The 12,735-nt window shown below is 37.0% G+C and overlaps 1 protein-coding gene across 1 annotated transcript in view; it reads left to right on the forward strand.

The window, feature by feature from the left end:
* Positions 1-303: 303 nt before the first annotated feature.
* Positions 304-12,735, forward strand: part of Znf81 (zinc finger protein 81) — a 54,427-nt gene continuing 41,995 nt past the window's right edge. Inside the window, exon 1 of the mRNA XM_077107579.1 lies at positions 304-473. Coding sequence (XP_076963694.1) covers positions 420-473 — 54 coding nt within the window. The 5' untranslated portion in view covers positions 304-419. The remainder of the gene's footprint in view (positions 474-12,735) is intronic.

The following is a 12,735-nucleotide window of genomic DNA, read 5'->3' on the forward strand; positions in this document are numbered from 1 at the left end:
CAAGGTCTCACTAAGTTGCTTAGGACCTCCCTAAGTTGCTGAGGCTGGCCTTGAACTTGCAATCTTCCTGCCTCAGTCTTCCAAGTTGCTGGGATTACAGTTATGTGCCACCATGCCCAACTTCATATTCCATTTTAATTAATAAATACAATAGGTGTTTCTGGGACTTTGACTACTTGGGTTCCAACAGAAAGTGTTTGTGTGGTGAGTACTGTATGATTCTGACTGTGGACCATGTCTTTCCAGGTTTCTTGGAGTCTCTGCCATGTTCATGGGCCAGACCCTTTAATGAAGGCTGTAGAATCATCTTCCTGATCACAGTAGCTCTAGTTGAGTCTACAGACCCTACCAAACTTGGAGTTCCTGGGAAGAGTGGAGTTGTCAGCAAGAGAGCCCTAGAGCTGAAATCCAGTGTGAACATGGCAGCCAGCCAGAATTTGCCCCAGCAAGGAAGACATGGCAATGCCTGTGAGGTAAGGAGAAGAGGAGGTACCCAGGGGCAGAAATTAATTCAGAACCTCAGAACCTGAGGGAGAGACTTTATATTATTGTTTAATTTGTAATACTTTTTACTAGGCAGGATCATTTTCACTCCACTTTTATATATTTATTTATTTTTTGATGATGTTGATATTGAACCCAGGGCCTAATGCCTGCTAGGCAAGTGCTCTACCACTGAGTTACACTCCAGCCCCTCCATATTTTTTTTAATTTAAAAAATTTTTTTAGATGTCGATGGACCTTTATTTTATTCATTTATTTATATGTGGTGCTGAGAATCGAACCCAGTGCCTCACACATGCTAGGCAAGTGCTCTACCACTGAACCACAGCCTCAGCCCCCCATATTTTTTATTGTTTACTTATTTCCCTTTTATGAATTTTCTTTTCCTATCCATGCTTATTTATTTATCTTATCCTATGGTTTTTTAAAGTTTTTTTTTAATATTAAGGTTAATAACATTTGCCATTCTTGCATGTTTTGTGAATATTTTTGCCACTTTGTAATTTGCAGTTAGCTTGCAGTTTTGTTTACAAGTGATGAAGCAAATAATTTGTATAAAATCTGGGGTATCAATTAGTTCTTTAAAGTCTTGTTTGAAAAGTAATCCTTTCCTCTTTTACTTTCCCCTAGATTCCAGATCCTTAGAGGCAAGCACTCTTAATATTTTAATGTGTTTTTAAAGTTTTCAATATCTTCTGTTAACTTCCCACTATGAAAGATAGATATTGAGCTTTTCTATACACCCCCACCCCACACACATATTCATTTCCTATTACCCAATTCTCCTTGGATAGATACAATGTATATCATTATTTGGGTAAAGTGTTGTCAGTGTTTATTATTGTAACAATATGTAGCTAAGTCACATATTATTCATGCTTTGATTATTACTTATGTACTACTTTTTTCTTTTACCTGCAGTTAACAATTTTCTAATGAAGTCATTTGTTTGCTTTACTATGTACATATTAGTAATTCAACTCTAAATTCTTCCCAAATGTTTAAATCTTATTAACAATCACATTAGGTAATAATTGTAGTGATAGTACTTTTTCTGTTTACTTATGTACTTATTTTTGATTGTCAAATGATAATTATATGAATTTATGGGTATAATGTAATTTTTTTTTTTTGCTTAACCACTGAGCCACATCCCCAGCCCCTTTCTGTGTTTTATTTAGAGACAAGGGTTTCGCTGAGTTGCTTAGGGCCTCGCTAAGTTGCTGAATCTGGCTTTGAACTTGCAATCTTCCTGCCTCAGCCTCCCAAAATACTCAGATTACAGGCGAGTGTCAAAATGCCTGGCTATGTTTTTTATTTTCAATAGCTCTTTTTGCTTTAAGAATATTTTCTTTCAACAATGTGCTGTTTTTATTTTACAGATGTAGCACTTATTACTCAAAGGATAGTATTAATAATTTTTAAATTTAATTTTTAAAATATTTATATGGACATATGGCTCGAAAAGTTTAAAAAATTTGAAAGCTGTATGGTCTAAATTTTCTTATCCATATTTCTTTTATCTGTTCATCATTCCCTAATACACATAAGCAGGTTAGTTTTCTCTATTTGATTATAGTTGCTTTAAGTAAATAAAAGGGGCTGAGGATACATTCTTATTTTCTCCTTTTCTTTCACAAAATGTGGCCACCCATTTCATAATTTTTTGTTAATTGAAAATATTTTTGTGAAATATAGCACAATTATAAATCATGCTGCTGTGAGCACTTTTTTGGTACTGGGGATTGAATTCAGGGTTACTTGCAAGTGAGCCACACTCAGCCCTTGCTGTTTTTTATTTTTTCAAAAAAATTAAAAATACTTTTATTTGTAGATGGACACAATACCTTTATTTTATTTGTTTTTATGTGGTGCTGAGGATCAAACCCAGTGCCTCACTCATGCTAGGCAAGTGCTCTACCACTCAACTACAACCCCTGCCCTTTGTTTATTATTTTGAGGCAGGGTCTCACTAAGTTGCTGTGGTTTCACTGAGTTGCCCAAGCTGGCCTTAAACTTGTGATTTTCCTTCCTTGGCCTCCCAAGATGCTGGGATTACAAGTGTTTCCTACTGTGCCCAGTCTGAACACTCTTATTTGTGTCTCCTCGTGCACATGTGTACACCCCCTTTTAAGTATATGCATATAGGTAGAGTTAATGATTCTGAAGTTCAATCTATATTTTTAAAATATTTTTAATATGAAATACATACAGAGAATTATACTAAACAGATGTACAAAGCTGAGTGATTTATCATTATATAGATCTAGAAAGAGACTGTTGGCAGCTTTCCAGAATCCCCCTACTCTCAAAGATAACTACTGTCCTGACCTTTATGATAATTACTTCCATTAAAAATAAAATCACTCCACAGAGTGGGAGATGATATAAAAAACAGAAGATGGGGCTGGGATGTGGCTCAGTGGTAGAGCACTTGCCTAGCATGGGTGGGACCCTGGTTTGATTCTCAGCACCACATAAAAATAAAGGCATTGTGTTGTGTCCATCTACACCTAAAAAATAAATATTAAAAAAAAAAAAAACAGAAGATGTTGGGGTTGGAGTTGTGGCTTGGTGGTAGAACACTTGCCTAGCATATGTGAGGCACTAGGTTTGATCCTCAGCACCACATAAAAATAAATAAATAAAATAAAGGTGTATAAAAAAAGAAAAACAGAAGATGTTGATCCAAAATGAAAGAACAACAAAACAATAAGAAAAGCAGACTGCCCAGTAGTCAGAAGCCTTACTAAACAGATATATAACAAATGATTATACCTAAATGGCTAGTCAACACCTGAGACAGTGCTCAGTCTCATTATCACCAGGGAAATGCAAACTTAAACTACCATGTAATATCACTACACCCCCACCAGAATGGCTAAAATTAAGAAGATTGACAGTGACAGTAACAAACATTAGCAAAGATGAAAAGCATTGTGAGTTCCCATAAGCTGCTACTGGGAGTGTAAATTGAAATAATCTGGAAACATTTTAGCCTTATTCATCAAAGCATATGTTGATCATATGAGGAAACAGTTCTCTTCCTAGGAAACACCCAATAGAACTCCAGGTACCTTAGTACCAGGACACATTTATCAGTGCTCATTGTTGTATTACTTGTGATAGCCAATAATTGGAAATGACAGAGGTGTTAATCAATAATAAAATGGTCCAGTAAATTAAACATATTATTGAATGAAAGAAGCCAGGCATGCAAGAATGCATTTTGTTTCAATTTAAGTTTTTGTCTTGTATTGTGTTTTGTAGCGCTGGGGCCTTGTGCATGCTATGCAAGCACTCTACCACTGAGACACATCCCCAGCCCTTATGTGAAGTTTTAACATAGCAAAAACAAACAAAAAAACAAAAAACAAAACCATATTAGTAAAGGGGTATATGCATCATTGGTAAAACTAGAAAGCAAAAGAAGGAAGTGCTTGTCATTTTAGGCAGGACAACAATTTTATTGATTAGTAGAAAGGGGGAGGAAACATAGGGAAGACTTCTGGGCAAGTAGCTGGCAATGTTCGCTTTCCAGGAGGGGTGGGAATTGGGTAAGTATTTGCCTTGAATAATTAGTTAAGCCAGGCTGTATTTATGTTCCATGTGTTTTTCTGCATAAATATTCTGTTTCATGGTAAAGGGAGGAAAAAAGTACCCTCCAATTTTTAAAATATTTTTTTGTAGATGGACACAATATCTTTATTTATTTTTATGTGTTGCTGAGGATTGAACCCTGTGTCTCACATGTGTGAGATGAGTGCTCTACTACCGAGCTACAACCTCAGCCCAGTACCCTCCAACTTTAACTTTAGTAGCCCATATATCCTTTCTAAAGGCAGCTACAGATTATTCAAACACTTGCTTACATGCATACTTGTGCACTCACATACTCACCTGTATTCTTTTTGTGTGTGTGATATTAGGGATTTAACCCAGGGGTGCTCTACTTCTGAGCTGCATTCCCAGCCCTGTTTTTTTGCGGGGGTGGGTGGGTGAGGTAACCAGGGATTGAACTCAGGGGCACTTGACCACTGAGCCACATCCTCAGCCCTATTTTGTATTTTATTTAGAGACAGGGTCTCACTGAGTTGCTCAACACCTCACTTTTTCTGAGGCTGGCTTTAAATTTGAGATATTCTCGCCTAAGCCTCGTAAGCCACTGGGATTACAGGCCTGTGCCACTGTGCCTGACCCCAGTCCTGTTTTTTTAATTTTATTTTGATATAGTTGCTGAGGTTGACTTTGAACTTGCTACTCTCCTGCCTTAGCCTTCCATATCACTGGGATTACAGGCATGAGCCACCATGCCCATCTCCTATACCCAATTATTTTTTTAGTTGAGACTTTTGAATTGTGCATATTCATGGGATGCCATTTTGATGTCCCAATAATTTGTATACATTATATATTGCTTAAGTCAAGGTAGTTGGAGTATCCATTACCTCATGCATGTATCATTTCATTATGGGAATAACATTCAAAAACTCATCTTCTAATTATTTTGAAATATACAACACCTCATTGTGAAATACCCTATATCCATTTTTAAATCCAAATGTTAGCATATAGTAAGAACTTCCAGGCCAGGGTGTAGGTTTAGTGGTAGAGCATACACTTGGCATTTGCAATGCCCTGGGTTCAATCCTTAGCACCAAGAAAAAACAAAAATACATCAACAACTTCCAACACTTGATTTTTTTCACTTAACAATAAATCTTGGTGATCATTCCAAGTTAGTACTTGTAATGAATTACTTCATTCCTTTTAAAGGCTGAATCTTATTCTATTATATGGATGTATCAAAATATGTTAACCAATCCTGTATTAATAGACACATAAGGTTATTTCAGTCTTTTTGCAATTATACACAGTGCTGCAATGAATATCCTTATGCATATCTCAGTTAAATCAAGGGAAAGTATGTTTAAAAAGAAATTTCTATAAGTAGAATTCACAGGATAAATGATACATACACTTTCATTTTTGATAGATAGGGCAGCATTAACTGCCTTGTAGATTATGTCAGTTATATGAGTGCCTGTTTTCACCATAACCAAGACAATACAGTGCCTTGTTATATTTGATTTTTCTTTTTGACCCATTGGATAGATTAAAATATGCTATAACAGTACAGATTTAGTTTGTGTTTGTCTTGTGACTGAGGTTGAATGTATGTGATTAAGTTTAAAGAGGCTACTTATTTTTTTTTCTGAGATTGATTCTTTGATTGGTACCAGAGATTGAACCCAGAGGTGCTTAACCACTGAGCTCCACTGAGCACATCCCCAACCTTTTAATTTTTTTTTATTTTGAGACAGAGTCTTGCTAAGTTACTTAGGGCCTCCCTAGGTTGGTGAGGCTGGCCTTGAATTTGTGATCCTCCAGCCTCAGCACCTCCCCCAAGTCACTGGGATTATATACATGTACCACTATACTCAATTGAGCAGTTTTAAAATTTCCTTTGCTGATTTTTCTCTCAGGTCGTTTCTATTGATATGAAGGGCATTGTTTCTTTTTTGTTTGTTTGTGGTGCTGGGATTTGAGCCAGGGCCTGGTGCATGCAAGGCAAGCACTGTACCAACTGAGCTATATTCCCAGCCCTATTTCTTGTTTTTAATGTGCCACAAACTATTTTTGCAGCTTCTCATTTGTCTTTTTTGGGGAGGGGGATGTTGAGGATTGAACCAAGGGCCTCATGCATGCTAGGCAATTGCTGTATCACTGAGCAAATGAGCCCCTCATTTGTCCTTTTTTTGTGGTGCTGGGGATTGGATCCAGGGCTTTGTGCATGGCAGGCAAGCACTCTACCAACTGAGCTATGTCACCAGCCTTCATTTATCTTTTGAATGAAAATTATATTGTTTTCTTCATGCATTTCATCTAATTGAATTTTTCAATGTTTTTTTTTTTTTGATTCTGGGCTCATGCTTAGCAAGCACTCTGCAACTGAGCTATAGCACAACCCCAAGTTTATCAATCTTCTGTGTCCTCCAAGTTTTTTCATAACTAGAAAGGTCTTCATTGTTAAGCTCTATTTGAAAAAAATAAAAAAGCTTTTATACTTTTGTTTTAGTATTTTTATGTTTTTAATTTTATTTCTGTGAAAGGGAATATAGCGTTAGAATACTTCCAATGTGAACTCTTAGCCAACTGATATTCTTTAACTGTTACAGACATAAAGCAAACAAGTATTGAAATTGAATTTATTCAGGGAGAGTAGGGAGAATACCCCCAGATCTGGAGATCAAGCATGTCTCTATGAGGTGGTTTTGCTTTTTACTTTCATAGCAGGGAGACTTACCAGGGAGACTTACCAGGGGTGTTATGTGTGTGTGTGTGTGTGTGTGTGTGTGTGTGTGTGTGTGTTTTAATCAGGGGAAGTCCCTGTCAGCCAAACGGGAAATGTTTATCTCTGTGGCTAGTTAATTTCAGGAGGGTAAACTTTTTTTTTTTTTTTTTTTAATTTGAACCTCCTTTTATTTGAATTTTTCAGCCCTTTCTCAAGGCATGGTACTCTTTTTTTTTTTTTTTAAGAGAGAGTGAGAGAGAGAGAGAGAGAATTTTTTTAATATTTATTTTTTAGTTTTCGGCGGACACAACATCTTTGTTTGTATGTGATGCTGAGGATCGAACCCGGGCCGCACACTACCACTTGAGCCACATCCCCAGCCCCAGGAGGGTAAACTTTTAACCTCAGTTAATCATTCATGAGACAAGAACAGGAAGTTGGAGGGACTTTTGCAGGCCTTTCAGCAGGTTCAGGCAAAAGGAGAAAGCTGTTTGGCCTTATCACAAGTAAACCTGGAAGCCATGAGTGGGCAGCAAGCCTTATCTAATTCACATGGGGGAATGTGGTCCTTTGCAGTTAGCCCTGGGATTTCTTAGTTGTCATTATTTTCAGGACTAAGATGGAATTCAGCATTGCCAGGCTCCCTCTTCTTCCAGATAGCCTTAAGGTTGACTTTGAAAAGTATTTGTAGAAATGAGGCTATGGAGGATGCCTAGGTCTATACCATTGTCAGTACAAATTTCATCTCTACATATAAAGTTGGCTTTATGTGCAAATTTAGGTGGAAGTGTGGTTTTTCTCAGGTCAGCTGGGTTGCAATATGTTGTTGAATCATTTGTCAAGCTTGGCTGCAGAGTAGCATTTATGACTCTGGGAAGGCTGCATCCCCAACTGCAAGGTATACAATTATAAACAGGAAAAGAATTAGTAGTCTTGGAATATATCTCATAGTTAGGATCCTATATAGATGCTCCTCCATTTATGATGGGATTACATCCCAATAAACTCATTGAATAAAGGGAAAGATTAGTGTGGGAAAGGAGGTGTAGAATGACTGGCTATATAAAAAGTGTTATCATGGGGGTCACAGACCCTCATGGGAATAATCCATGATGTTTGTAGTTAACCATGGGTGAACCCCTCAAGGGAGCAAAGTCTTTGCGTATAATTAAGCGAAGTCTACATGACTTGCTGAAAGTGACAGAGGATGAAATGGTGCTTATGAGGATAAAATTGCTGCTGTTTTTGCCTATGACTAATCTTGAGGTAGTGGAGTTATGGAGTTTGGAAATTTCAAGAATAGCTTTGCATATGTCAGCAGATAAGATCTAGTTAGTATGTGCCAGGAGTTGGGATGATGATGTCAGTTTGCTTAAATATTCAGCTGGGTCAGTAAGGGGAAATGTGATATGCTTAGGGGAATGGCACTTAGATGTCCGTTCTGGGAGTCAGTTGGTAGATGACAAATCAAACAACCAATGAGGTAGAGAATGGTAGTAACAGGGCTGGGGGTGTGTAACTCAGTGATAGCCTAGCATGCAAGAAGCCCTGGGTTTGATTCTCAAACACTGAAAATATAAATAAATAAAAAGTAAATGGATGGATAAATGAAGGAAAGAAGGAAGGGAGGGAAGAAACAGAAGAAGGGAAGGAAGGGAGAAAGATAAATCAAGGGAGGGAGAGAGGGAGGGAGAGAGGGAAACAGAAAGGAAAGCAGACAGCCAGACCACAAGAGTTGAAAACCAAACCAGGGAATGTTGTCACCACCTTTTTATGGTGGGGATCTAAATGAGGAAGAAGACAGAGAACATTATGGAGGGCAAAGCCAAAGCAGCATGTTGGTTCCTTTTTAAAATATTTTTAGTTGTAAATGAACACAATACCTTTATTTTATTTATTTATTTTTATGTGGTACTGAGGATGAAACCCAGTGCCTGACATGTGCTAGGCAAATTCTTCACCACTGAGCTACAATCCCGGTCCAAGCATGTTGGTTCTTAAGGAGATAGTTTGATTAGAGGTTAATGGAAAATAAGCAGAAATATGACAAAGAGCAAACAATGAAGCAAGATTACAAGGGCTACACAATTTTAAGAGAGAGAAAACCAAATTCTAGTTTTGTATCATTATAATATTTGATGGTAAAGCTCTTTTTAAAAAAAAAAAAAAAATATATATATATATATATATATATATATATATATATTAGTTGTAGGTGGACACACAATATCTTTTTTTATTTTATTTTATTTTTTTATTGGTTATTCAAAACAATACAAAGATTTCAGAATCACATCGGTTACACATCCACATTTTTACATAATACCATAATAGTAACTGTTGTATTCTGCTACCTTTCCTATCCTCTACTATCCCCCCTCCCCTCCCCTCACATCTTCTCTCTCTACCCCATCTACTGTAATTCATTTCTCTCCTTATTTTTTTCCATTCCCCTCACAAACTCTTATATGTAATTTTGTATAACAATGAGGGTCTCCTTCCATTTCCAAGCAATTTCCCTTTTCTCTCCCTTTCCCTCCCACTTCATGACTCTGCTTAATGTTAATCTTTTCCTCCTGCTCTTCCTCCCTGCTCTGTTCTTGGTTGCTCTCATTATATCAAAGAAGACATTTGGCATTTGTTTTTTAGGGATTGGCTAGCTTCACTTAGCATAATCTGCTCTAGTGCCATCCATTTCCCTGCAAATTCCATGATTTTGTCATTTCTTAGTGCTGCGTAGTACTCCATGGTGTATAAATGCCACATTTTTTTTATCCATTCATCTATTGAGGGGCATCGGGGTTGGTTCCACGGTCTAGCTATTGTGAATTGTGCTGCTATGAACATCGATGTGGCAGTATCCCTGTAGTACGCTCTTTTGAGGTCTTCAGGGAATAGTCCGAGAAAGGCAATAGCTGGGTCAAATGGTGGTTCCATTCCCAGCTTTCCCAGGAATCTCTATACTGCTTTCCATATTGGCCTCACCATTTTGCAGTCCCACCAGCAATGTATAAGAGTACCCTTTTCCCCACATCCTCGCCAGCACTTGTTATTGTTCGACTTCATAATGGCTGCCAATCTTACTGGAGTGAGATGGTATCTTAGGGTGGTTTTGATTTGCATTTCTCTGACTGCTAGAGATGGTGAGCATTTTTTCATGTACTTGTTGATTGATTGTATGTCCTCCTCTGAGAAGTGTCTGACACACAATATCTTTATTTCATTTTTTAACGTGGTGTTGAGAATCAAACCCAGTGTCTCACGCATGCTAGGCGAGCACTCTACCACTGGGCCACAAGCCCAGTTCAGTAAAGATCTTTTTAAAAATGTGTAAATAAACCTATTAAACCTTAGTAAAACTTGACCACAGCAAATAAAATTCCCTTTTTGTAGACTTTCTAGAACTTTCTATATCCACTTAAGTTTTCTCCTGCACTTCTTTCTCATTCTAAAACATTAGTCATTTTATTTTAGCACAAAGTTACTCACTTTTTCCTTAATAAAAACATATCCTGCATACCTATATACAAAGTTATGCCTATCTGCCACCAAGGAGAGCCTTACACATATTGATTATGGCTTTTTAAAAAAATATTTATTTTTTAGGTGTAGATGGACACAACACAATGCCTTTATTTTTATGTGGTGCTGAGGATTGAACCCGTGCTAGGCGAGCACTCTACTGGTGAGCCACAATCCCAGCCCTGATTATGGCTTTTAAACACAGTAACTTCTATTTCACGGAAAAAAAACTAGAAACTATTAAGAATTGTAAATTATCTGTCATATACCAGCATTTTGTAACAGATTATTGGAGTTTATGAACATTCATCTTACAAGTTTTGAAATAGCCATACATACCCTTTTTAATTTTTTTGTGATTCTGGGCATTGAGCCTGGGGTATTCTACCACTGAGCTGCATCTTCAGACATTTAATTTTTTTTTTGAGACAGAGTCTCACTAAATTGCCTAGATTCTCCTGCCTCAGCCTCCTGAGTAGCTGGGATCCATATACCACCTTTATATATAATTTATATTAATATTCCTAATCCAAAAATCCCAAATCCAAAGGTGTTGAAATCTGAAACTTTTTTTTAAAAATTTTAATATTTATTTATTTATTTATTTTTTTTAGTTTTCGGCAGACACAACATCTTTGTTTATATGTGGTGCTGAGGATCGAACCCGGGCCGCACGCATGCCAGGCGAGCGCGCTACCGCTTGAGCCACATCCCCAGTCCATGAAACTTTTTTTTAAAGTTACACTTTTTTATACCTTTATTTTATTTATTTATTGTTTCATGTGCTGCTGAGGATCAAACCCAGGGCCTCAAATGTGCTATGTGAATGCTCTACCGCTGAGCCATTACCCCAGCCTGAAATCTGAAACTTTTTGATGACTGATGTGATGTTTAAAAAGCTTTGGATTTTGGAGGATTTTAGATTTTTAGATTAAGGATGCCCAACTTGTAAAAGTCTGTGCAAGTATTTCAAAATCAGAAAAACTTTGAAGTATTTTGAATAAGGGATACTCAACCTGTACTACAACTTCTCAAAATGGTAAATCCGAAACCAACCCAAACATATATATAGTTCTCTGTTACTCATCTTTTTGTCATTGTGACTAAAATACCTGTCAGAAACAACTTATAGGATAGAAAAGCTTATTTTGGCTCACAGTTTCAGAGGATTCAGTCCATGGTCTACTGGCTCCATTGATCGGAGCCTGATTTGAGACAGAACATCATGGCAGAGGGACATGGCAGGGGAAATATGCTCAGGTCATGGCATCTAGGAAGCCGAGAGAGGGAGAGAAGGGGCTAGAGAGAAGATAAACCCTTCCATTGCATGCCCCACCGTGATCTACTTCTTCCAACAAGGCCCTACTTCCCAGTAGAATCTTCAGTTATCAATGGATTAATCCAGTGATGAGGTCAGAACCCTCATGATCCAATCACTCCCCCAAAGCCCCACCTCTGAGCATGTGAGACTTTGGGAGAATTCCAGATCCAAACCATAATACTTTATATACCATATAAAATTAAGATGCAAAAGATACAGAAACTTAAAGTTATGCCTAATTATTTCTAGCTTAGAAATTATATAGGTATCTAATGAATAAAATAACCAACCATTAACTAACACAAGTTCAAGGTTTTAACTTACCTAAATATACTGTAAACTATCTTCAAACTGATATGCCACTAAAAATAATTATTTTTAAATTTTATCAAAATAATGATTCAATTTGGTTAGATAGAAATTTATATTTTTTTATAATCTTGAATGTCTAGTAGATGAAGTGCTGCCTTATTCAATCAGCAAACCTGCATAAGTTTAGAAAGGATATATCCATCTTGAAAACATAATGTATGTTTCTGTTCACTGTCAATTTTTTATCTAGAAAATCACCTGAAAGTTGTTAGATCACTTTTGGATTTCAGGGTTTTTTTCACCATAGCCATGACTGCTCTTGCCAGAAATAATCACAATTGGTAAGCCTGCATGGGGAATGTGGGGGAAAACAGTGAACTAGGGATTGATGGTAATTTGGAATGAAAGGTGTGGTGGTCATTGTTCATGGAGCACTGACGTGGTTGCAAAGCTCCCCTAGATACTCCTTTGTGGACAGAGGAAAAGGGTCACTTCCTAGGCTTTAACCAGATATTCTGGATTTTTCAAGCAAATAAATTATCTGATAGAAAATGATATTGCACCTATTGCCTTGCTTGTCCTCCAAGGGAAGCTAACAAATAGAACAGAATCTTTTAAACATTTTTAAAAAAGGTTCATTGAATATTTTAAAATGATTTTTGACGTTGATGCACAGTGAATTGCATTTTACATTATTGGAACATGTATGTATGTATGTTTGTGTGTACATGCCAGTATATATATATCCCCCTGTGCATTCACAGACATACATGTACACACA

This window comes from Callospermophilus lateralis, chromosome X (assembly GCF_048772815.1).
Source record: "Callospermophilus lateralis isolate mCalLat2 chromosome X, mCalLat2.hap1, whole genome shotgun sequence".
Taxonomy (NCBI): domain Eukaryota; kingdom Metazoa; phylum Chordata; class Mammalia; order Rodentia; family Sciuridae; genus Callospermophilus; species Callospermophilus lateralis.